The sequence below is a fragment of the Theropithecus gelada genome, chromosome 16 (assembly GCF_003255815.1).
Source record: "Theropithecus gelada isolate Dixy chromosome 16, Tgel_1.0, whole genome shotgun sequence".
Classification (NCBI taxonomy): domain Eukaryota; kingdom Metazoa; phylum Chordata; class Mammalia; order Primates; family Cercopithecidae; genus Theropithecus; species Theropithecus gelada.
In genome coordinates, this window is record NC_037684.1 from 74,928,736 (window position 1) to 74,954,566 (window position 25,831).

General features: G+C 57.1%; 1 protein-coding gene across 2 annotated transcripts in view; it reads right to left on the reverse strand.

Annotated features, from left to right (window-relative positions):
• The window catches only part of MYO15A (myosin XVA), a 75,752-nt gene extending 50,669 nt beyond the window's left edge, over nucleotides 1-25,083 (reverse strand). The window contains exons 1-11 of one of the 2 annotated variants that reach the window (XM_025361615.1): nucleotides 24,965-25,083; nucleotides 11,091-14,900; nucleotides 8,958-9,040; nucleotides 8,292-8,355; nucleotides 7,378-7,487; nucleotides 6,960-7,034; nucleotides 6,660-6,750; nucleotides 2,760-2,765; nucleotides 2,233-2,336; nucleotides 2,046-2,109; nucleotides 37-150 (exon numbers count right to left, since the gene is read on the reverse strand). In XM_025361615.1, the coding sequence (XP_025217400.1) occupies nucleotides 37-150; nucleotides 2,046-2,109; nucleotides 2,233-2,336; nucleotides 2,760-2,765; nucleotides 6,660-6,750; nucleotides 6,960-7,034; nucleotides 7,378-7,487; nucleotides 8,292-8,355; nucleotides 8,958-9,040; nucleotides 11,091-14,681 (4,302 nt within the window). In that variant the 5' untranslated portion in view covers nucleotides 14,682-14,900; nucleotides 24,965-25,083. Of the gene's footprint in view, nucleotides 1-36; nucleotides 151-2,045; nucleotides 2,110-2,232; nucleotides 2,342-2,759; nucleotides 2,766-6,655; nucleotides 6,751-6,959; nucleotides 7,035-7,377; nucleotides 7,488-8,291; nucleotides 8,356-8,957; nucleotides 9,041-11,090; nucleotides 14,901-24,964 lie in introns of those variants that run through there. The other variant, XM_025361616.1, reaches the window with a different exon arrangement.
• Nucleotides 25,084-25,831: the final 748 nt, after the last annotated feature.

Consider the following 25,831-nt stretch of genomic DNA (forward strand, 5'->3'; position numbering starts at 1 on the left):
AGGGCCGGGAGCCTTCAGATGCCTGCTGGCACTCACCTGGTTCAGATAGTAGTAGGTCTCAGCCTCTTGCAGGCTAAAGGCCTGCCGGAGCTGGGCAGGCAACCCGGCCAACAACTCGTAGAAGATGTGGTAATTCCTCTCGTTTTTGGCCTGTAGAGTGGGTAGGTGGGCACAGAGAAGGGAACCACCTACCTAGGTGACCCCCAGGTACACATACAGGCCCAAGCCTGCCCACAAATGCACATGCACACAGCGGGCTGCAGATGAGAACAGACACCTCTGTGATGGTTGGGGCTCCCAGCCTGGTGCCAGCTGTGGGTGAGGGCAGAAGCAGAGGTGCCCTGGTATGACTGAAGGTTGAGAGAGTTCTGGTGAGATTTTATTTGGTTAGGAGAAATAAGAGAAAAGGGGCTCGTCTTCTCTTATGTGTACCGGCCACACACACCTACATACATGTCTATCCACAGACCACATGTGCACACACAGAGCTTGTTGATGGCTGAGCACTTCCTGTGCACCAAAACCTATCCTAGGCCCTTGGGACACAGTGGGGAACAAGGCAGAGAGAAACCCCTGTCCTGATGGAGCCCACCCGCTAGCTAGGGAGACAGACACTCAACAAATCACTGGTTAAAACATAAAATATGGCCGGGTGGGCCGGGCGCTGTGGCTCAAGCCTGTAATCCCAGCACTTTGGGAGGCCGAGACGGGCGGATCACGAGGTCAGGAGATCGAGACCATCCTGGCTGACACGGTGAAACCCCGTCTCTACTAAAAAATACAGAAAACTAGCCGGGCGAGGTGGCGGGCGCCTGTAGTCCCAGCTACTCGAGAGGCTGAGGCAGGAGAATGGCGTGAACCCGGGAGGCGGAGCTTGCAGTGAGCTGAGATCCGGCCACTGCACTCCAGCCTGGGCGGCAGAGCGAGACTCCGTCTCAAAAACAAAAACAAAAACAAAAACAAAAAACAAAAAACAAACAAACAAAAAAATATGGCCGGGTGCGGTGGCTCACACCTGTAATCCCAGCACTTTGGGAGGCCGAGACGGGTGGATAACGAGGTCAGGAGATCAAGACCATCCTGGCTAACATGGTGAAACCCCGTCTCTACTAAAAATACAAAAAAAAAAAAAATTAGCCGGGTGTGGTGGCAGGTGCCTGTAGTCCCAGCTACTGGGGAGGCTGAGGCAGGAGAATGGCGTGAACCCGGGAGGCGGAGCTTGCAGTGAGCCGAGATGGCACCACTGCACTCCAGCCTGGGTGACAGAGCAAGACTCCGTCTCAAAAAAAAAACAAAACAAAACACAAAATATGGCTGGGTGCAGTGGCTCACGCCTGTAATCCCAGCACTTTGGGAGGCCGAGGTGGGCAGATCACGAGGTCAGGAGATCGAGACCATCCTGGCTAGCATGGTGAAACCCCATCTCTACTATCTCTACTAAAAATACAAAAAATTAGCCGGGCGTGGTGGTGGGCACCTGTAGTCCCAGCTACTCGGGAGGCTGAGGCAGGAGAATGGCGTGAATCCAGGAGGCCGAGGTTGCAGTGAGCCGAGATCGTGCCACTGCACTCCAGCCTGGGCGACAGAGTGAGACTCTGTCTCAAAAAAACAAACAAAAACAAAACAAAACAAAAAAATAAGTACACTGGAGAGAAATAAAGCAGTGGAGGTGGGGGTTCTGATGGGATGGAGAGGTGTTGCGTTTTTAAATGGAGAGCTTCCTGAGTGGGTGAAATTGTAGGGGAGACTTGGAGGAAGTGAGGGGTTTGGCCAAGCAGGCGCCTGAGGGATAAGTGCTCCTGAGGGAAGGAACAGAAGGTGCAGAGGCCCTGGCAGAAGCGTGCCTGTGTTGTGGGGCAGGGAGGAGCCACTGTGGCTGGAGGAGGGTCGGGGAGGGGAGGTCCCAGGCTCCCATGTACACATGTACGCATGTATTCATTCATTAATTTCACATCTACCCAGCCCCACCAGGGGCCAGGCTCTGAGTATCTGTACCTCCCACCCCCACCCTGCCCAACACACAGGCCTGGGAGGGGCTGGCCCACCTGAAACACGATCCTGGATTTCTCAAGCAGATACTGGGAGGTTATGGCACCAGAGATCACGCCCCTGGGGTGGGGAGAACAGTCAGCTCTCAGTGGGGGTAGGAGGGCCGGTGTTGGCTCAGGGGCTGTGGCGGGACATGGAAGACACTGCAAAGCTTTTCGGAGGCCCTCCACTGTCCCAACTCACCCTTCCAGAAAGATTTCCATGAACTTCCCAAAGCGGCTGGAGTTGTCGTTCCTGACGGTTTTGGCATTACCGAAGGACTCCAAGAGGGGTGTTGCCTCCAGGATCTGGACTCCAGAAGGAGATGTGGGAATTGAGGGGCCAGGCACTGTTCTGGGGGCCTGGGTGGGAGGCGTAGCTGGGGACACCCAGACACGGGCCTCCCCAAGGACCTCCCTTTATGAGGGGTGACCAGAGGTGGGCTCCCTAGAGAATCCTGAGGGCTCTCCAGTGTCCCCCAAGGTCCCCCACCCCATGCTGCCCATCTCCCACACAGCAAGTCCCATGCTTTCCCTCTCCCAGCCTTCCAGCCTCCATGGTCCCCCACGGCAGCCCCTGACCACAAGCCCCTGCCCAGCCCAGGACAGGCCTTTGGATGTCCCTTCCTGCCTGTCCCTCCACCCACACAGGAGCAGGCACATCCACACACATTTTCCCGGACAAACACACACACACACACACACACACACACACACACACACACACAGTACCTTTATCTTCAAGAGCGCCCAGGAGGGAGGACAAAGAGAGAGACAAGAACAGAATGGAGTCACTAGCAGGACCGACCACCTCTCTCTCCAGGAGACTAGGAGCCTCAGACCAGGGAGGGACTAGCAAAAACCTGTGAGGCTCAGAGACCCCAGGGGTCCAGGCTTGGGGACTGCCATGGGGTCTCCAAGGTATGAAAATATGCTGAGTCTGCCTTCCAAATGGCTCTGGGGATGTCCTCTTCTCCCCTCCCCCATGGCTACTACCAGCCAAGGATCCCTGAACCTCCGCCCTGGCCTTCCTCACTGTTCTCTGACACCCAGGCCCACTTCTGCCTCTGACCATTGGCATATCCTGTTCCCTCTGCTTAGACGCCACTGCTCCCACGCACCTGCATTGCCCCCCAACCTCACCTCTCACAGGAAGGCCACTAGAATTCTCTCCCCGGTAGCCCTTAGCCCCATTGGCAAACTCTCTATTTTCTTGGGTATTGTCTGTCTGCCCACTAGACTGTCAAATCCTACAGGCACGGATCTCTGAGTCCCCAGCATCTAAACGGACCTGGTGCTTAGTAGGCCCTCAAAAAATATCTGCTAAAGGGATGGAAAAAGGAATAGCATTGGCCCGGCATGGTGGCTCACGCCTGTAATTCCAGGACTTTGGGAGACCAAGGTGGGCAGATCACGAGGCCAGGAGATCAAGACCATCCTGACCAACATGGTGAAACTCTGTCTCTACTAAAAATACAAAAAATTAGCTGGGCGTGGTGGTGCCCACCTGTAGTCCCAGCTACTCAGGAGGCTGAGGCAGGAGAATTGCTTGAACCCGGGAGGCAGAGGTTGCAGTGAGCCAAGATTGCACCACTGCACTCCAGCCTGGCGACAGAGCGAGACTGTCTAAAACAAAAATAAAAACAAAACAAAAACAAACAAAAACAACAAAAAAGGAATAGCATCTCATGGGCAGAGCTGCCTAAAGGTGACCATGGCTGATTGCAAGCTCCCACCTATTTAAGCACCTACTGTGTGCCAGACACATTGCCCTGATAATGCAATTGTTAACAATCCCATGAGGTAGGTACTAATATCACCCCTGTATTGCAGATTAGGAAACTGAAGCTTAAAGAGAGGTGAAATGACATGCCCAGGGACTCCAGAATCCACTCGAGTGATGAGCATGGGCCTAGTGTGTACATGGCACCTTCTTTAGCTGAGGCACTTCCTCAGGATAATCTTTTAGGGAAGAAGCAAAGGAGGTCCAGTCACCACAGAAACAATACCTGTAATTTTTGGGATGGGGCCAGTTCCTTCCATCCGTCCCATTTAGTCCAGGAAATACTGCACCCATTGTATAAAGGAGTAAACTGAGGTCCAGAGAGGGACGGGGGCTGGCCTGTGATTGTTCAATGAGTCAAGGTCTGCCTGGGCTTTCCTGTGTACTATCCCTTAGTCTGGGAAGCCCTTGAGGACAGTCTGGCTGCTTCTCTGTTCCTGGTGCTCAGCATACAGCAGGGCAGAAAGCCAGGGGATGGAGTGGGTGAACACCGGAGGGGTGGAACCTGTGGTCCAGGCCTCAGTCAGTCAGGGCAGAGCATTCCCCATGCTACGTGATTGGTTTCAGTTAGGACATATGACCAAAACTTGCCCAGTGAGACGGAGCTCTGAATGTTTCATTTCTGAAATGTTGGGAGGGTTGATCATTATGGTGCCAGCTTCCTGACCAATGGGAGTCAGGCTGAGGATGATGCCCATACATGGGGGAGGGTGGAGCCAAGACAAGAGACATTGTCTAAGATTCTGGATCTAGCCATGCCTAAAACTGACCCTAGAACTGGACTGTTTGATTATCTGAGGAGAGGAGAGCCATGTCTAGGAAAGGAGCCCCACGGTCATCACAGCTGGCAGGCCTGTCCTCACACATTCTGTGTACCTGGCACACAGAAACTCCCAGACTCAGCCACATCCACAGCTCCATCCGTCCTCCCTGACAGCTCTCTGCCATGGACTGCAAATCCAAGCTCCTGCACCACTTCACTCCTCCCTTCTTAGGCCTCAGTGTTCCCATCTATAAATGGACACAAATGTACCTGCCTCCCACGGTTGCCGTAAAGCTCTGGTGTGATGATAACTGAAGGAACCCAGCACTGTGCCTGGCCACAGGAGGTGCACAAGGTACACTTATTTCTTTTTTTTTTTTTTTTTTGAGACGGGGTCTCGCTCTGTCGCCCAGGCTGGAGGGCAGTGGCCGGATCTCAGCTCACTGCAAGCTCCGCCCCCCGGGTTCACGCCATTCTCCTGCCTCAGCCTCCCGAGTAGCTGGGACTACAGGCGTCCGCCACATCGCCCGGCTAGTTTTTTGTATTTTTTAGTAGAGACGGGGTTTCACCGTGTTAGCCAGGATAGTCTCGATCTCCTGACCTCGTGATCCACCCTTCTCGGCCTCCCAAAGTGCTGGGATTACAGGCTTGAGCCACCGCGCCCGGCCGGTACACTTATTTCTTTCCCTGCCTACCTAGCTAGTCATTCCACAAATCTGACCTGAAAGGTTTTGAAAACTGTGCTTGGAGCAAGGGATGATCTGTTTGGTCATCAGGAGGCCTGGACTGGGATGGGAGAGCCTGGCAGGCCAAGGCAGGCATCAGAGGGGCCCAGGCCAGGCTGGAACCTGACGGCAAAGCCTGAGCAGCCCCCACCTATGCCCCCAGGATCACCTTGCTGGGTTCACCACTGGCTAGGACATTATGGCCATGTGCAAACCTTCGTGGGCCCCAGGGTTGGGGAAGTCTGGGTCTGTAGTTCTGGAGTCTGAGCTGGCAGGCCAGCCCCACCTTCTCCTGAGCTCCAGGCTGGTGATGCATCCATCACCTCTCTGCCATCTCTGTGCATATGCCTAGCAGACACCTCTTCTCAACAAACCTGCTCTTCCCTCCACTGCCCAGCCTGCCTCTGTGCCGCCTGTGGGTCAGACCAAATGTCTGGGGTCACCCTCCGACAATTCTCCCTCTCACACCCCAGTCTGTCTTCTGTAGGCTGCTGGCTGGCTTTGACCTGTACCTGGACCCAACCTGCTTGCACCTCAGGGCCTTTGCAGGCACTCCTCCCTCTGCCTCTTCACTGTTCCCCTAGACATTCCCAGAGCCCACTCTCTTGTCTTCTCTGTACAGCCTACCCTGACCACCACACTTATGATTGCAACCCCCAACACTCCTCACCCTTCTCTCCACTTTTTTCCTCCGCAACTCACCATCTACCCTTTCACGTACATATAATTTACTTGTATATAAGTGTATATATATTTTTCTTCCCGCCTCCACCACTAGAGTAAAGTTCCCATGAGGGTGTGAACATTTGCCTGAGTTGCCGCTACTCGTCCCCAGTGCCTAACCTGGGCCTCACAAACAGTAGGTCTTCAGTAGATCTTTACTGAGGGAACAGATGGGGTTCTACCATTCTCAGGCTCAGAGAGCTTAGCACTGTCTTTATCAGCAAAGTTCCCATCCTGCAGACTCTGACTTGGCATCTACTGCCTAACCCACACTCAGGCCTGCCCTGCCTCTTGATAGCTGGGGGCTGCATAGCTTCTGAGTGTGAGAATATGGTGGCCCCAGGGCCATGAACAGGAAGGTGAGGCCAGGTGGGAGAGATGGGATGACTCCCCTTCCCTATGTGGTCTCCACTCTGAACTGTACCTGGAGGGCTGGAACCAGGAGCTGCCACGGAAGCATAGGCAGGCACACCCCTGGGACGGGGGGCAGAAAAAGCAGCCCTGGGCAAGGCCCCCTTCTGGAACTCAGCCTCCCCATCTTTCTAGTGGGCCAAGGAGCCATGCCTCTTGGGGAGTACCTGAGGTGTGCTTATCAAAGGGTGCTCAACCTAGGGTCCTGGGGAGACAAGTAGACTCACCTGCTGCATGACATCCCGTTTCTGGTTCATGGCGGCCAGGTAGCGCAGAATCAGCTTGGTGGCCTCAGTTTTGCCAGAGCCGCTCTCTCCACTGACCGAGCAAAGGGGCAGAGTGAGTTCCAACCTTTCACTGCCTCTTCTGGTGCACCCTGACCCCCATCATGAAGCAAGAGGCTATGTGCAGCAGGCCAACCCAGCGGTATCAAGCAATCTTCCAAGTTCCCACAGCAGTTCTGGCCAGATGCAGGCCTGCTACCTAAGGTCCCCCATTTATCCCCCACGTAAAGGCAGCCCACTCACCTGATGATTATGCACTGGTTCTGTTTGGCATCGAGCATTTTGGCGAAGGCGAGATTTGCAATAGCAAAGAGGTGCCTGGGGAGAAAGGTCATTGGAGCCGGCCCCTGCCTCTAAGCTCCCAAACCTCCCAGGGACTGGGCAGGGAGCATCCGTATCCAGCCAAACAGCCAATCCGGCCCACCCCTCACCCTGTTGGGGGAATGCTCCCACCCCCATCCTGGTCTGAACCACAGTGCCCTCCAACCTGTGGCTGCGGCCCTGCCTGGGGAGAGACTGTCAGATTGAATAGGTGGGCTGCCTTTCCCCATTTACCTCTGACTCATGGCTGGGGTGCAGCTGGGATCCAGGCTCCCACAGCAGGGGAAAGACGGGCCCAAGAGACCCCACGGCAGCCCCGCCCCGCCCCTGAGACACTCACGGGGGATTCTCTCCCAGGGCCCGTCCATTGTACTGCTGCACCTGCTCCGGCCCATAGATTCCAAACATTTGGTATGGGTTCACCGACACCAGGATGCTCCCGATGTATGTCTGCTGGGCAGACGGTGGCCTCAGCGTCATGGCTCCTTGCAGACCTGTGTCCCTCCTTCCCCTACGCTGGAAGCTTGGCTCCCTGTTTCCATCCGGACAGATATCTGGCTGCCTGGACTCAGGAGTCCCATCTAGAGCCCTCTACCAGCTTGCTGGGCTATGTGCTCTAACGGTGGAATCTCAGGCACTGCAGCAGGCTGAGCTGAGAGGAGTCGGGAGTGAGTAAAACCCCACAGACACGATCCTGGGTGGGCTTCTGCCTACTTCATTTGTTCATAGTTGGACCCAGGCTCCAGGAACTTTTGGCTCCTGTTGAGGGCAAACCTCCACTGCCTGGAGTGGGTAGTTGGGGAACTCAGGGGATCCTGATGTGGCCAGAGCCCTTCCGGGTGTCCTTGTCTTCCACACTGGCTCTGGGCCCCTGGCCCTCTGTTCTGTCATTCTGAGGTCAGAGGCTCCCCTCCAACCCCTCTGACCATCCCCACTCTGGGGTCCGGGTCTATGGATTCTAGGACTCTGGAAGTTCTATCTGTCAGGTCCCGGGTGGTGGGGGTGTCGCGTATTTCTGGATTCCCTGTCTCCAGCTTTCTGCCTCTGGCATCCACCATTCTAAGACTGTGTTTTAAGACTTCAGATTTTAGTTCTAGGCTCTGGCATTCTATGCTGAAAGGACAGAAACTCAGAGTTCAAACCAGAGGCCACAGGGGCTAGGGCCCACAAGAGAAATCTGTGCATCCCACCCGGCCCCAGGAGGCAGCTGCCTTCCTGACCTAGGCCCAGGGCAGGGCCAGCCCTAGGTCTTACGTAGATGAGGTTCCGTTCAAATCTAATCTTGAGGTTGGACAGCACAGTGGTTTCCTGGAGGTCTCTAGAAGGGCACAGAGAGAAGCCGTGAGTGCCCCCAGGGCTGGTTCTGGCATGAGTCTCCCTCCCCGACTCAGTGCAGTGCCTTGATCAGATAGGCCTGAGTTCAAGTCCTGTTTCTGACACCAACCAGTTAGGAGACCTTGGGCAAATTACTTCACCTGTCTGTGCCTGTTTCTTTATTTGTCCAATGGGTATGATAATCATTGTACCTACTTCATTGGGGGTTTGGGGGACACTCTTACGTAATCACCATGATTAGATAATGATGTTGACAAACATGGCCCTCTTGTTTTGAGCACCTCCAATGTGCCGGCATCCTCACCACAGCCATCCCACTCCCATTTTGTGGATGAGAAACTGAAGTGCAGAGAAGCAAAGCGATTTGTCCAAGGTCTGCCAGCTAGTGAGTGGTGGGGCTAGGATTTGAACCAAAGTCCATCTAACTCACAAAGCACACCACATTTAGTCTTTGTGACACTTCATGACTGAGGCTCTGAAAATGTCCTGGGAGGTGAGAGGCAACTGCAGGAGGAGCCGCTCTGGTTGGGAGGGTGGGGACCCCATGGTGACACCTTGCTGACCCCACCAGCCCTGCCCACTCACTCCAGCTGTGTCATGTCCTCCACACCATCCTCCCTGTGCTGCTCGCGGAACCGCACAGATGGCAGGTTTCGGATGGAGTGCATCTGTGTGAGAGAGAGACTGTGTCTGCAGTTTGAAGGGTGCCCCCCGCCCCCACTGGCCCCTGGCTTGGTCATACCTGGGGCCTGCTACCATTGTTGGGGAGGGAATCCCAAGGCCAGGTGGGTCCTGCAAGTCTCCTCATTACAGAATGCTGTGGCCCCTGGAACCTGCATGCAACCCTCACACATGAGACACACGCATGCCCTCAGTGCCCAGGCAGGCGCTCCCATGAGCTCCTAAGTGTCCTGCCCTGGGGGGTGAGCAAAGGCATGAGCAGGTACATGGGTGCACGTGCCAGCTCCCTCCCAACTGCAGCTGTCCCAGCACCAGCAGACCCCATGTGTTGGTTTGTGTGACAACTCAAAAGGACACTTGTGACCTGACGCATGGGGCCTCCAGGAGGGCAGAGATGAAGACTGTCTTAGCACCACACCCCCATGCTCATCCCGGGGAAAATGTGTGGACACCTGCATATGAACCCACACTCAATGGCATTTACAGCTCATACAACTCCCAGGCACACAGGTGTTCTTGTAGGCCTGTGGGCACATATGCAAGCCTGTGGGGCCCGGCTGGAGGCACATAGTGTGCAGGCACATGCTCTACCTGTCCACTTGGCACATACATCTGGGTGCACAGCTGGGTCCCTCCCTACCCTGGGGGTCTGGAGAATGGAAGTTCTGATGCCACCTTTGGGCTGCAGGGTCTCCTCTCTGCACGCACATCTGTGCACATGGGCAGAGGGTGGGCAAACAACCCTGACCCCCAGGGATGCCACATCTGCTCAGACCTCATACACTAGCTTTCGTCATTTGGCCATGGTACACACGTGCACACATGCTCAGGCATGCAGGCCTGCGCAGGATCCACACGACTGGGAGCACACACATGTGCACCCTCAGCCTCTCCAATCCCAGCAGCACCCTGAGCAGGCGAGGAAAGAGGACACCAGGAGGGAGGCCTGCATGCCTGTCGCTGGGCTGCTAAGTAGGGCACAGCGAGTATCACCTTTTCTGCCCTGGCCTCTAGCCCACCCATCTGCCCACGTGCTTGCCAGCAGCCTCAGACCCTGAATAATTCAGCCACTCACGTATTCCAGGGTGAGGAGGGCCCAGGCATCCTTGCCCCTCACCCCTAGGCGCCCTGCGCCCCGCTCCCGCAATGCTGCAGCCCACACGGCACGGGGCACCCGCCGCCGGGGCCAGGGCCCCCCCAGCAGCCAGGCTGCCCCAGTTGCCATTGTTAGGCCCGGCTGGCTGCCCGCTCCGCTGGGCACGGTCTGCACAGGCTGAGACGCACCTGCCGCCCCTGCTTGCCCCACCCACCACCCCAGCATCCCGGGAGAGGCTCCGGTGACCACGCACCCCGGCCAAGGGCCACCCAGCATCAGGCTCGAGTTCCACCTTGAGTGTGGCAGCCAGGCATGGGCTGGGCACTCCTCAGAAGGGCTGCCTACCCTGTACCCGACATGGGGTTCCAGAAGGACTCCTGGTTCAGTTTTCCCTCTGTGCAATGAGGAGGCTGGAGGGTTGGATCCTGAGCCCCTCACCCTGACCTATTCCAGAATCCTGCAGACCAGGGGACTTCAAAGGGCAGCAAAAACCTTGAGGAAAGAGGAGGCTCTAATGTGGGGCAGGGTCAGTAGGAGACAGGAGGAACCGCACAGACCTGGATGTGCGGTGGAACAGGATGGATAGGCATGTCCTGCAGTTTCACATCTGGCTTGGCTAAAATCTCTGAGGGGAAGTTAGGGCCAGATCTGCCATCCAGATTGGATCAGGGCAGGGCTGCCCAGGGCCCAGGCTGAGATGAACAAAGATCCTTCCCCAGAGCGACCTGGAAGCAGTTTCCCACGTCTCTGTCCTGTGCCTGCCTGTGCTGGGCATCCCCTTGTTCAACCCTCCAGAGGTTCTGGGAGGGACTGTTCTCCCCAACTTACAGGCCCCAGCAGGCAGCCGCTCTCCAAGTTTGCACAGGGCTCCTCAGGCTGTCTCTCTTGCCATTTTCTAGGCCAGAACCCTCAAACCCTCCCTGTAATCTGTGCCCCCGTACCTTGTTCCGCCAGCTTGGGGGGCCGACCTCTTCCCAGGAGCCCTTAAGGGAGAGGCAGGCGGCTCCAGGGCCCAGGTGGCAGGACTGGGGGTGGGCGTCTACTCGTGGCCTGGGTCCACAGGCATCTGCCCGAAGCCAGAGGCAGGACCAGCGAAGACCCCAGGCTCTTGGCTTGGGGTCCTGGGTTGGCTGGACTCGAGGCTTCAGGGCTGCAGGCCCAACTCGCTGGAAAGAGCTCAGCTTCTGCACACGAGGCATGACCACAGCAAAACGCCCAGGGGCTGCCTGGCGCCGCTCGCCCCCCTTGGGCAGGGGCTCTGGGGCCCTGGTGGGTGCCAAGGGGGCTGCGGTTTGGGGCAGTGTCCCCCAGCGGTGCCATGGTGGCCATGTGGCCCTGGTCTGCTCACGTGCAGCCAGTGGGTATGAGAGGCTGGGCCTTAATGTCTTTTGCTCTGGGAGGACATCCTTGGGGGGTGTGACATCCTTGGGAGGTGTTGGGATTGGAAGCTTGGTCTCTGCTGGCAGCTGGGGGTCTCCCAGGGTGGCCTCTTCTTCAGGCTTCTCAGGGGTTGGGCCAGCTGATTTGGTGAGCTGTCCAGGACCCGGCTCATGGTGTCTGCCCAGGAAGACCCTGGTCATATCAGCAGCTGCATCCTCAGGCTGGAGGGTGGTGGATAGCACAGGGCCTACGTGCTGGAGAAAGGGGTTTTCCGGCACAGGGGGTGACCTGGAAAAGCCTCGGCGGCTGCCTGCACCTCCTGGCCAGGGGGAGGGTGGGCGTTGGGTGGGAGGCATGTCCACGTCCCAGATGGGGGCCAGCGGGGGCACGGTCCAGGGCACCTCTGAGTCCTCAGCTTCTCGCGGGCTTTCCCGGTGCTCCAGGGGCGCCCGCCAGGCCCCGGCTCCGGCCCCGGGCGGTCGGTGGAAGGGCGGGCGCACTCGTGGCTTCACAGCCCGAGTGGGTGGCTCGCTGAGGCGCCGCCACGTGTGCGGGAGGTGCGAGGGCAGATTCAGGGAGCGGCGCCGCGGGCTGTGGCCCAGCCCTGGGGGCGGCGAGGGCGGCCTGGGTGAGCCCGGCAGCGGCGAGCGGGGTGGGCCCAGGCGCCCCGCGGCTCTGCGTGGGGCTGGGGACTCCTGCAGCGAGCGGGGCCGGCGGGCCGGGGGCGGGAAGGGCGGCTGGAAGGGTCCCGCGCGCAAGGACAGCTGAGGCGACGGGGGCGCCAAGGGTGAGCGGTAGCCGGGGCCCGGCAGGCTCTTCAGCGAGGGCTGGGGCGAGGCCAGTGGTGACCAGGCTCGCCTCCGCGACGCCCGTGGAGAGGCCCCGGGGAAGCCGAAGGCCGCCCCTCGCCCGCGGGGGTCCCTGAACGAGGGTCGGGGCCTGCGGAAGGCCAGTAGGTCGGGGGGCATCTCCGGACTCACGGCAGGGGGCTCCACGAAGGCCCACCAGCTGGCCTGCGGCGCCGGGGGCACGTGCGCTGGGGCGGCCCAGGGCGGCGGGTGGCGGCGGAGGGAGCCGTAGGGCGAGGCCGGCCGGGGCAGGCCCGAGAGTGCCGGGGAGAGGGGCGGCGCAGGCGGGGGCCCGGGGCTGGGGGTCCTAAGGGGCACGGGCGGCGACAGGAGCGCGCTCCAGTGGGAGACCGTCCTGGGCGCGGGCGGGCGGCGCGCGTCGTTGCCGCTGCGAGCGCGTGGCTGGGCCCTCCTCAGCACGATGGGCGTGCTGGGCCGCTCCGAGTCCATGCCAGCCAGCTTGTAGCCGAAGCGTTTGTAGGCTGCCTCCCTGACCGCGGGGCCGCCCGCCCGGGCCTTCTGGCTGCCCCTGAGCCGCGGAATGGGCTTCTTCTCCGACAGCGTCTTCTTGAGGAACCGCGCCAGCGAGGTGGCAGGGCGAGGAGCGGGGCGGCCAAACTCAGGGCCGAAGCCCAGGCCCCGGTGGGCGCCGAAGGCCGACAGCGCGCGCTGGAGGTTGCGCTGGCGTGGCGTGAGGAAGCCCCAGAAAGGGTGGCCGTAGGGCACAGCGGGCACCGGGGGTGGCTCCTCCTCGTCCTCTTCTTCGTCCGCATCCCCTAAGGGCAGAGGAATATCCAGAGAGGGTGGCAGGGGCACCTCCAGCTTCTCCTTCCCAAACAGCTTCACCTGGGGTCGCGGGAAGAGGCGGAACTTGCGGATGAGGGACAGCTTGGACCTGGCGGGCTTGTCCATGCCTTGCTGCTCGAAGAAGGCGGCGCTGGGCAGACGGAAGGAGGTCCCCTGACGCTCCCCGCCGGCGTCCTCCGGCTCTTCCAGCTCGGCAATGTCATCCATGGGGTGGGCATACGGGTTGTGGGGCGACAGGATGGGCGGTGGTACCCAGGGGTACACAAAGGCCGAGGTCGACTCCTCTGGGTAAAAATAGGGCACCTCGGGGGGGTAGATGGCCTCGTCCCCACCGCCATAGACGCCTTCGACATAGGGGACGGTGTAGGGGACCCCGTAGGGATCAAAGTAGGGTACATCGTAGGGCGTGTGGTACGGGAGGTCATAGGGCGGGTATGGCACGTCGTACGGTGCATAGGGATCCAGGTAGTAGCCATATGGGTGCGCCTCGCCCTGGTACCCATCGTGGTAGCTGTAAGGAGACGAGTACCCCGACGGGGGCGCATATGGGGGTTCGTAATCGTTGTAGCCATAGCCGTAGCTGTAGGTGTACCCTGGATCAAAGGGGCCACCGTAATAGTCGGGGTGGTAGTAGTCGTAGGGGTCCTCCGGCAGGTACCCGTAGTAGTGGTCGCTGTAGGGTGGCCAAGCCGGGCTGTAGGGGCCGAGGCCCGCCAGGTAGGGTTCCTGCTCCTCGTAGCGGTGGAGTGACTGCCGGTCATAGTAGTCGTCGCCATCGCGGTGATAGTCATAATACTCGCCCAGGTCCTGGAAACCCTCAAGCCCGTACAGCGACTTACGGGAACCCGAGTGATGGAACGGGGCCTCGTCCTCGGAGGGCAGGAAGCCCAGGGGCTCGCCTGACGCGTAGATGCTGCGGCTGCGGGGGAACCTCCGGAGCCGGCCCCCGGGCCGCAGGATCTCGGCACCCGACGGGAAGGCGAGTTTGCGGGAGCCCATGCGAGAGCTCGAGCGCTGCAGCCAGGCGTCCACCGTGGCCTGCTCGCTGCCCGACTCCTCGGCCTTCTTGAGGAGGAACTTTTTTGTGAGCCAGTTGATGGCCGTGGACGCCTTGCTGAGCGACCGGGCGCGCGGCCGAAGGCGGCCGTAGCCACGGCGGCCTGGGAAGCGGATCACCATGAAGGACGGTTTCTTGCCCTTCATCGCCCGCTTCTTCTTGCCCATACGCATCTGCGTCATGAGCTTCGACGTGGACTTGAGCACAGTGCGGGCCTTCTTCTTGCGCTTGGTCTTCTGAGGGCCGGTGTGGAGGCCCCAGAAGAAGGCCGAGGCGCTGCGGAACTGGCCTTTCTTGGAGATCTTGGGTGTGCGGTCGCGGAAACCCATGAAGAGCCGCGACGTCCCCTTCAGGCTCCGTTTGGGCTTCTCCGGCTCCAGTGCCTTCTTCCCCTTCTTCCCTTTCTTGGCTTTCTTCTCCTCATCTTCCTCCTTCGCCATGGTGGCTGTCTGCTCTCTACCGGGCCCGGGGCCGGTGTCACGGGCTCAGGGACTTGGAGACACAGGGACCTGCTCGGTCTCCTGCCCGCAGCTGGACACGCGGCCTCCTCGGGCTGGGAGCAGACTGGACTGGCCCCGGGTGGCGTGGGGAGGGCTAAGCCAGGATTCCGGGAGGGCGGATCCATAATTCATCTCCTCTAGAGCGCCTTGGGTTTCACCCTAGAGCAGTGGTGGAAAGTGTGTGGGTGTTGTTTACCGGGATGGGGAAGCCTGCCTATGAGGCCTGTGCTGGGGAAGACATTCTTGCCTCGGAGTCGTCATGGCAACATCAGTGCTCATCCTGGTCAGGCCCTCCCTAGGCCACAGCTGGCTCAACCCCCTGAAGGGAGCCCTTGGGTCGTTTCGGCTTCACAGACAAAGACATTGAGCCACAGAGATGGAATGCCACCTGCCCTAAATCACCAGCACACCTGCACTGGACCAGAAGTGGAGCCCAGGGTGGGATGGTAAAAGCCCACCAAGTCATCTTGAAGGAGAAGTTTGAACGCTCTAGGTCCTGGGCAAGGGAGGAGGGGAATGGGCAGAGCAGGTGCTGGGCTGCGGTCAGTGTAACGGGAGCTGGCTGGCACTCAGGAGCTGAATAATACATGGGGTGGGGAGCCAGGCTGCTGGCTCAGAAGGCAGGGCACGGAGGGGTGTTTCAGTGGAACTCCACTTCTGTATGTGTATGTGGGGGGACGGGGTAGAGAGGCGGAAATGGAGGGTGGGTCAGGCCTGACTCTGACCCTAGGCTCTGTCACTGACTGGCTGTGTGGGTCCAGGAAAGCCTTTGTCCTCTCTGGGCCTCAGTTTCCTCTGAAGAATGGGAGTGATAAGCTATGCTCTGTCTCCTTCACCAAAAGGAAGCAAGACCTGATAGAGCTGCTGGGTAACTGGAGATGCCTCCTACTGGTTCCTGTCTGGGGTCCCTGCCTAGCCCTGTCCACTCCTCTTACTTTCTGCTCTGGCTGAGTAGGCTGTGGCCATATGGTTCCTGCCTTCTCTGGGCATAGCTGATTGCTTCATATTGCCTGACCTAAGGCTGCATATCCAAAGTCTGGTTGGTGGCCAGTCTAACTCACTTTTGAGAACCTGCACTAAAAGAGGTTGTCAGTGGAAAAAACTGGGCAGGCCAGCGGGGGTGGGGAGTGGCAGCTCTGAGACCTGAAGCCTCAGAACCAGCTCTCCTCCTCCTTTTCCTCCTCCCCCTTCTCAAGATGGACCCCAGTTAACATCAAGCTCCCTACTTACTGAACTCTGCTTCAGTCTTTTGGTCCCAGAGCTAATTCTTTGGTTGCTTAAGGTTTAGCATAGGCAACCCCAGAGCAGCAAGGTTCTGGCCCTGGTTCTGCCACTTGCCAGCTCCACGCCCTCAGATCAGTGGCTTCGGAGCCTCAGCGTGCTCAGCTGTGAAACAGGGACAGGGAGAGGCCTTCCCAGGCAAGTGGCAGGAGTGGAGAGGGGACCATGCAGCAGAGGAGGTCTCCCCCGTCTGCCTCTTCCCCCTGTTTACTTTCTCTGGCTCTTCACTTTCCTCTTCTTCCTGCTCCTCCTCCCCAAGATTCACCTGGAGCCAGTCAGTGCCCAGCCACTCAGAGGAGTTGCACCAGGGGCTGTTGGTGCCTGGTGCAGGCAGTCTCACAGGGATGGGGAGTAGGGCTTGATGGAAACCAGATAAATTGGATGGATGGCTTTTGGGGCAAGTTAGGGGATATGTGCAGGAAGTGGGCCTCTTGCAGAGCAGGAGTTTGAGGGGCTGCCCACTCTCCCTTCTGTTTTTGGGCAGTGGCTCTTGTCCACTTGAGGAAAATGAAGGACAAGGGAGATGTTCTTTCTTTCTTCTTTTTTTGAGACAGAGTCTCGCTCTGTTGCCCAGGCTAGAGGGCAGTGGTACAATCTTGGCTCACTGCAAACTCCACCTCCCGGGTTCAAGCAATTCTTGTGCCTCAGTCTCCCAAATATCTGGAATTACAGGTATGTGCCACCACACCTGGCCAATTTTTGTATTTTTAGTAGAGACGGGTTTTGCCATGTTGGCCGGGATGGTCTCAAACTCCTGACCTCAGATGATCCACTGACCTCGGCCTCCCAAAGTGCTGAGATTAGAGATGTGAGCCACGGCGCCCAGCCAAAACATTCTTTCTGAGCCCAGAGATATCAACACCTGCCCCAGCTCCTCTTGGAGCCAGTTTCCAGAGTGAGGCCCCAGTCAGGTGTGTGGCACAATGGTCACAGCAGGTCTGTGCGATATGAGCTATTAGTATCTCTATTCTCCAGATGAGGAAACTCAGACTCAAAAGGTGAAGGGACTTGCTCGAGGCCACCTGGCTTGGGAAGGCAGAACCCCGTCCTGGCCGGGTTCGGCACTACCTCCCTTACTAGGCCCTCCTGCCCACTGAGCTCCTGGGTAATCACTGGGCTTGCAGTGGTTTAGGACACTGGGCAGAGCCGGGAGCATAGTCGAGCTGACCCCATAACCTGCTCCTGCCTGGAGAGGGAGGGCCCTGACCAAGCCACTGGGCAAACCAGAGCCCAGATGGGCCTCCAGCAGGCACCAAGTCCTCTCCAGTGCTTGCCCACAGCTACCCCAACCTGGATTCCTCAGTCAGCCTGGCCCCTTTCCCTAAGGGTCCTGTAGCCAGCATTTACTCACTCACCCATACATTCAAAAGCTTCTGTGGGAAGTGTGCTGCATACTAGGCACCGTCTAAGTGCTGGGGACACAGCTGTGAACAAAACAGAGAAAAACCCTGCCCTCATGCAGTTACCAAATGTGGGTGGAGGGAGAGCCAATAAACATGGAAAATCAGTAACAGATAATGGGGCACAAGTGCTGTGGAAGGGACAGCAAGAAGTGGGGGTGTGACATTAAACAGGAAGTCAGGGAAGGCCTAGTGGCTATGGGGCCATGGAGAGAGCCTGTGGGCAGTGCACAGTCCCAAGCAGATGGAGGAGCAGTCAGACCAGGTGGCTGGAGGGCAGCGGGGGTGCACTGGGTGGTGAGGTCAGAGTTCAGGGGCACACGTGCAGGGCCTGTGGGCCACAATGAGGGCTTGGTTTCGACTGCCAGTGAGGCAGGAGCCGTGGGAGGAGGGTTTTGGCAGAGAAGGGATGGAATTCGACCTCAGTCTTTTTTTTTTGTTTGTTTGTTTGAGACAGAGTTTTCTTGTGTTGCTCAGGCTGGAGTGTGATGGTACGATCTTGGCACAGCAACTGCCTCCCAGGTTTAAGCAATTCTCCTGCCTCAGCTTCCCAAGAAACTGGGATTACAGGCACACATCACCACACCGGCTAATTTTGTATTTTTAGTAGAGACAGGGTTTCACCATGTTGGCCAGGCTGGTTTCGAACTCCTGACCTCAGGTGATCTGCCTGCCTTGACCTCCCAAAGTGTTGGGATTACATCTGTGAGTCACCAAGCCTGGCCTCGACCTCAGTCTTGATAGGAGCCTCTACTGCTGTGGGAGAAGCAGCTGCAGGAGTGAGGGTGAAGGCAGGGAGGCCAGCGTGGAAGTTTCCATGGAGGTCCTCCTGCACCAGGCTGCCAGCTGTTAAGGTGTGGAGAAGTGGTAGGATGCTGGGGACATGTGGCAGGTAGGGCTGACAGGATTTGATGATGGGGATGGGGGAGGGTGCAGGAATGGCTCCCAGGTTTCCTTACTGAACAGCAGGGAGAATGGAAAGGCCGTCAGGTCATTGGCCAGGATGAGGAAGGCTGCGGGCAGAGCAAGTTGAGGAAGTAGGGCCCAGGAGTCAGCTTTGGGCACTGGGCACTGCTAAGGGGCCATCACAGCCATCAGGGCTGGTGACATCAGTTAGGGAGTCATCGGCATCTAGATGGCATTGAAGCCACAGCTCTGGAGGATGACACCAGGGAATGAGTATAGAGGGAAGAGAGGTCACGGAATGAGCCGCAGGGCTGCAGTGCTTAGGAGCCAAGGAGGCAGTGAGTGAGCACCACGAAGCCAGCCAGAGGAGCAGGTGGAGGCCCAGGAGGGAGTGGGATCCTGGGGGCTGCGCAGGAGGGCGGGACTGCTATGACAGATGGGCACATGGCCCATGTTAGTCAGGAATGGAGAGCTGACTAATGGATGCAGCTCCTTAGAACTCCAGTGGTGACTGTGACAAGAGTGGTCCCAGTACAGTGGTGGGGGCGAGGGAAGTTACACCTAATGGAAGAGGTTTCAAGAAAGACAGGACCAGGGCCAGATGTGGTGGCTCAGGCCTGTAATCCCAGCACTTTGGGAGGCCAAGGCAGGTGGATCATATGAGGTCAAGAGTTTGAGACCAGCCTGACCAACATGGTGAAACCTCGTTTCTACTAAAAATACAAAAATTAGCTGGGCATGGTGGCGCATGCCTGTAATCCCAGCTGCTCGAGAGGCTGAGGCAGGAGAATCACTTGAACCTGGGAGGCGGAGGTTGCAGTGAGCCAAGATCAAGCCATTGCCCAGAGCAAAAACTCCGTCTCAAAAAAAAAGATAAAAAAAGAAAGACAGGACTGCGGTGGTCACAAGGCGGGCCCACTTGTGAGCATACTAAAACCACAGGATTGTACACTTTGGTGGATGAATTGTATGGAAGGCGGACTATATATTGACTGTTTTAAAAAAGAAAAAGGACAAGAGGGAGGGAGGGAAGGAAGGAAGCAAGTAATCCACCCCTGGGGATGTCTCTTACATGTCCTTATGGGTAAGGATGAACAAACAGAGCTGCTTGTTGCCGCAGTACACCGCAATGCATTCCAGGATGGAACATAGCACAGCTATAACAAGGAATATGGACGATCTCTGTGTCGTGACAGGGAGCGATCTCCAGGACCTGCTAGTGTAGGAAGCAGGCTGCAGAACAGCCTGTTGACTACAGTGTTTACTGAAGCCTTTCTATAGGGAGAGAGAGAGAGAGAGAGTGTGTGTGTGTGTGTGTGTGTCAGAGGAAGTGGGTGGTAAGAATATAAGTTTGTATTCTATTTTTTTTTTTTTTTGAGACGGAGTCTCGCTTTGTGGCCCAGGCTGGAGTGCAGTGGCCGGATCTCAGCTCACTGCAAGCTTCGCCGCTTCGCCTCCCGGGTTCACGCCATTCTCCTGCCTCAGCCTCCCGAGTAGCTGGGACTACAGGTGCCCGCCACCTCGCCTGGCTAGTTTTTTGTATTTTTTAGTAGAGACGGGGTTTCACCATGTTAGCCAGGATGGTCTCGATCTCCTGACCTCGTGATCCGCCCGTCTCGGCCTCCCAAAGTGCTGGGATTACAGGCTTGAGCCACTGCCCCCAGCCAAGTTTGTATTCTTGTGTTTGCTTTTTTTTCTTTTTTTTTTTTTGAGACAGTCTCACTCCGCCAACCAGGCTGGAGAGCAGTGGTGCAATCTCAGCTCACTGCGGCCTCCACCACCTGGGCCTCAGCTTCCTGAGTAGCTGGAATTACAGGCATGCACCACCATGCCTGATTAATTTTTGTATTTTTAGTAGAGACAGGGTTTTGCCATGTTGGCCAGGCTGGTCTTGAACTCCTGACCTCAAGTGATCTGCCCATCTCATCCTCCCAAAGTGCTGGGATTAAAGGCGTGAGTCACCATGCTTAGCTTGTATTTGCTTTTTTAATTTCCATGTTAGAAATACTACAGCCGGGAGCAGTGGCTCATGCCTGGGCACTTTGAGAGGCTAAGATGGGAGGAGCCCATGCGTTTGAAACCAGCCTAGGCAATATAATGAGACCGTGTCCCTAAAACACAAACAAACCAAAAAATTAGCAGGGAGTGGTGGCAGGCACCTGTAGGCCCAGCTACTCAGAAGGCTGAAGTGGGAGGATCGCTTGAGCCAGTATTTTGAGGCTGCAGTGAGCCATGATCATGCCACTGCACTCCAGCCTCTGACACAGAGCAAGACTCTGTGTCAAAATAAACAAAAATACAGCACCAGGTGTGGTGGCTCACGCCTGTAATCCTAGCACTTTGGGAGGCCGAGGCGGGCTGATTACCTGAGCTCAGGAGTTAGAGACCAGCCTGGGCAACATGGTGAAACCCTGTCTCTACTAAAATACAAAAAATTAGCTGGGTGTGGCAGTGTGTGCCTGTAGTCCTAGCTACTCCGGAGGCTGAGGCAGGAGAATTTCTTGAACCCAGGAGGTGGAGGTTGCAGTGAGCTGAGATCGTGCCACTGCATTCCGGCCCGGGTGACAGAGTGAGACTCCGTTTCAAAAAAAAAAAAAAAAAAAGAAATATAGCAAAAGATACTCAATAAATTAATGAGAATGGTTATCTCACTGTAAATCTTTCTGTATTAGTTTGTTTGATTTTTGATCCATGTGAATGCATTTCTGAGTGAAAAACCAAATAAAAATGTAACATTTAAAAGTGTAAATGTGGGCCAGGCGCGCTGACTCACACCTGTAGTCCAGCACTTCGGGAGGCCGAGGAAGGTGGATCACTCAAAGCTAGCAGTTCAAGACCAGCCTGGACAACACAGCAAAACCCTGTCTCTACTAAAAATACAAACATCAGTCGGACATGGTGGTGCGCACCTGTAATCCCAGCTACAGGTGTGCACAGCGTGGTGGCTGAGGTAGAAGAATCACTTGAACCCAGGATGTGGAGGTTGCAGTGAGCTGAGATCGCACCACTGCAACCCAGCCTGGGTGACAGTGCGAGACCTTGTCCCTCCCCAATCCCCCAAACAAGTGTAAATGTGAAAATGGCAAAAAAAGGGGAGATTGGAGACAGTGAGTGTAACACCACTTTAGAGGGGCTCCCAGGAAGAATTTCAGGGACCTGAGATGTCACAGGTCCAACCCTACCCCTATCCCAGCTCCATGTAATATTTGTTACATTTGTTGAAAGTGAGGCAGAGAGAGGTCAGAGACTTGCTGGGGAGAAGCAGGGCAGGACTGGCCCTTCAGGCCCAAGAGCACCTCCCAGAACCATACCTTCTGTCTGCCCCAAGTAGGGAAGCCTTGTCTGTCTGTCCAGGAGAAAGGCTGAGAGGCCACCATTGTCTAGCGGGCTTGCCCAAGTCCCGCCTCAAACCTTCAGGCAGGCATCTTTCCACTGCAAAGCCCCATTGTCCAGATGAAGAACCTGCCTCTCAGAGAGGCCAGCCCAGCTCTAGCCCCAGGGACGTGGAGCCCAGTGGCTGAGAGCTCTGGGTCAGGTCTCATTCCCTTCCTGGATCTGACCCATAGCAAGTCATGCAGCCTCGGCATTGGAGTCTCCTCATCTGTGAGTGTAGATGCCTCCCCTACCAGGGCTGATCTGGGCATTACATGAGATAGCGGAGAGCCGGGCACAGTGGCTGGCCTGGGTAAGCAGCTGTTGTTATGATTGTCAACATTGTTGCTACAGGCTGCTGCCTGTCTGCTCTGAGTGAGGAAGTCTGGGTGACTGCTGGCGGCAAGTCCTGCCCAACTGACCCCTCCTGGTCTCTGGGCCCCAGGCTAGACCTCAGGCTAGTAGTCAGCTGAGGCTGCCCCTCCTCTGGTAGGTTCCAGGTCCTGCCTTCCTCTCAGGGTCCCCATCCTCTGTGCAGGCACAGAGTGGGTGTCAGGGAGCAAGTCTCTCGTTCATTCATTTCTTCAATATTACTTGTGCATTAGTTGTGCATCTATTACGTGCCAAGCACTGTGCAGGGCACTTGGAATTCGCAGAGTCGAGTGGAACCAGATGTGATCTCTGCTCATGGAGCTCCCTGTGTTGTAGGGGACCCAGACTATTTTTTTTTTTTTTTTTTCTTTTGAGACACGGTCTCATTTTATCATTCAGGCTGGAGTGCAGTAACATAATCACAGCTCACTGCAGTCTTGAGTTCCCAGGCTCAAGCAATCCTCCCACCTCAGCTGCCTGAGCAGCTGAGACTACGGGTGTGTGCTATCACACCTGGCTAATTTTTTTTTTTTTTGGTTGTTTTTTGTAGAGACAGGGTCCCACTATGTTGCCCAGGATGGTCTTGAACTCCTTGCCCCCAGGCAATACTCCTGCCTCAGCCTCCCAAAGTGTTGGGATCACAGGTATGAGCCACCACGGCCATCCTGGATGCAGACTTTAAGCAAAGAGCCACATCAACAAAAAGAGCTGTGAAGGTCAGGGCATGACCCCCGATGCCCAAACACTGCACTGGAGGTCCAGGAAGATTCTCCTGACAAGGCAACCCTGAGCCAAGATCTGAAGGACAAGAGGGAGTTTGTAACATGGAAGAGGGAACTGTATTCCTGGCAGGTGGAACAACATGTGCAAAGGCCAGGTGGTAAGAGGGGCTGCAAGGACAGTCCTATGGCTGAAGCAGAGTGATTGAGGGCATGTGAAATGAGAGGTGGCCAGGGTGGCAGGCAGCGACTAGCCCAATGGGCGTGGAAGGGATGGGACTTTGGTCACTGTTCCACATTTCCAGATGTTTACTATGTGCCAGGCTTGGTGCTAAATGATTTTCTGGAATATCTCACTAGATTCTCACATAGATGAAGGGCTTAATCTTGGAGAGGTTAGATCCCTCAGCTGAGAGCCCACAGTGAGGAAGCTGTAGGGCCTGTGTCCCTGACTGCAAGGCCTGTGCTCAGAACGGCCGGGCCACACAGAGCTCCACTCTCACTGCAGCCTCCTGAAGTGGGTATGATTACTCTTCCCACTTTATAGATGAGGACATGGGCCCAGAGAGGATATGTGAGTGACACAGCTTGAAGGTGGAGTTAAGCCTGGACAGTCTGGCTTCAGAGTGTCCACAGTCTCAACCACTGCCTCACACGGCTTCTTAGAAAGTAGTATAAAAAGCAGCTCGGGCCGCCATGTGAAAAGAATGGAGAGGGGGCAATGACACAGCTGGGACCATGCTGTGATGGAGTACAGTGGACACATTCAGGATGAGGTGAAACCGGCTGGCCCTGGTGAGAGGCTAGATGGGGCTGGGATGAGGGTGAAGCCAGGTAGACTTGGGGTTGGCTTGGTACAGCTGGGAGGTGCGGGGACTCTCTCTGAGGTGAAGCCAGGGGTATGGGAATGCCATGTTTGGTTTAGGACACGGTGGGCTTGGGATGGCTATGGCACAGTGCAGTGGAGAGTCAAAAAGGCTGCTTGGACCCAGGTCTGGCGAGATGGAAGCTGGAGGTCAGGTGGGCTGTCTAGGAGAGGGACAGAGTGGGGAGGAGAGGGTCTCGATTCAGCTTTCTTGCCAGAGGAGGGTTCTGAAATGAGAAACTGGAATCTAAGCTGGAGAGGAAGAAAGATGGAGAATGAGCGAATGCACAGGTGTGGGAGGGACAGACGAATATTCATGACTGTGGCTCCTACAAAACTGAGTCTTCTAAAGCTGCAGGGAATACTATCCTCAGGAGGCTGCAGGGATGCCAGCCGGGAGATGAGTGCAGCTCTGCTGCCTGGGCATGGGCCTGAGTGAGGGTGCAGACCCCTGCCTGTGATCACCAGGGAGGGTGAGTGATGAGAACAAGGTGGCTAACAGGGTGAGGCCCAAGCCTGGAGCTTACACAGGTGTGGGGGTCAGAGACCTTTGGGGGGTCTTAGGGAGCTTCCTCAGCCCTAAGGGCACTGTGAGCGACCACTTCACACTGACCTGGGCATACGCAGCTGCACGATCCCTCGCTCGCTCTCTCCCACACAAATGTAGACATACAACCATCCTGACCACAGACCCAGAAAGCCCAGGACATAACAGGGCCGCAGTGCCTGCCCTGATCCACGCACACACAGACCTAGCCCAGGAACAAGCCCATCCATGGTAAGGAACATGTGGCTTAGTGGCTGGAGCCTCTCACCTGAGCCCTTACTGCCTGAGGATCCCCCAGCCTCTGGCCTCATTTGCCACCCTTTGCCAGCCAGCCTGGGGGACAGAACAGGCCTGGATCTAATCCAAGGCCTGGACTCACCCTGACACCCTATGGACTCAAGGCCTTCCCTACCTCACCCTGGGCCCAGACCCCCTACCTGTAAAGTGGAAGTGGGAGTGGCCACCACCCAGGCAGAAACCCTCACCTAGGGCCTCATGGCCAGGCATCAGGGCAGTCAGGAGAGGGGCCGAGGTAAGCCACGGAGCCCTTGCCTGTCTTGGTATCCCACCATTGCCAGGAGAGGACTGCGTGGGCATCACACCCCTCACAGATGAACACAGTGAGGCAGAGAAGGGCCTCAAGGTGAGTTAGGGGCGAGGCTCCAGCTCTGCTGCTGCCCCTTCCCTTATCACCCCTGCAGCCTGGGATGCCAGGGTGGCCAGTGGCAGACCCCAAGGACTCTAGGCTAAGGTCTCCTTACCTGGGTCCCGTGGCCTGCTCCCTGCCTGCATGCCGCCTCATGGGGGTCCTCTGGCTGGCCCAGGGGCACGGTTGGCCCAGCAGAGCAGCTTGGTGTTATGGGGAAGGGAGGCCCAGCCCACCACGCCGACTGTCTGGGGCCCCATGCATATTTAATGATGTCTATTATTCCTGTTTTGTCTCTGGAAAGGCATGAGCAGCTGACAGGGGAGCCACGAACAGCCTGGAGAGCTGAGCATGGGCCTGCTTCACGCTCCAGCGGGGCCCGAGGCCCCCAGGAACTCTACCCGTCCTGGCGGCCTCACAGAACCTGCTGCATCCATCTCAATAGGCACACCTCCTCCAAGAAACCTTCCCCGCTGCTCAGAGGTCTTAAATCCAGGGTTTGCACTCACAAACTGTGCAGCCTACACCAGCTTTCGAGGGACAGCAGAATACTGTGGGGGGCCTGGCACAGTCCCTGGCACACAGTAGGCACTCATCGAGCCCGTCAGCCCCTCTACTCCTGACTTCTGAGGCAACAGGAAAAGACCCACCACCTTGTTCTCACAGCAGAGCCTCCCTGCCAGCGCAGATGGTCACAAGGGACTCCCGGGATGCTGCCCACCTTGAGAGCCAGGCCCCTCCGGAGGGGCCAGTCTGGGCCTGACACCCCTGACCACCAACCCCCTGGGCAGAGCCTGCCTGTGCCTGGGTGAGGAACCCTGCATTCTCCTTGCCACCCAAGGCTTGCATCTGCCTTGGGGGCCCAGGCTCCACCCTCTCCGACCCCCAGGCCCACTGCTACCCCCAATGCCTGACCTGTGCCCACCTGACTCAACCTGGCTACTGTTCAGCAAGTTTACAAAGTGTTTTCAGTCTGAACAGG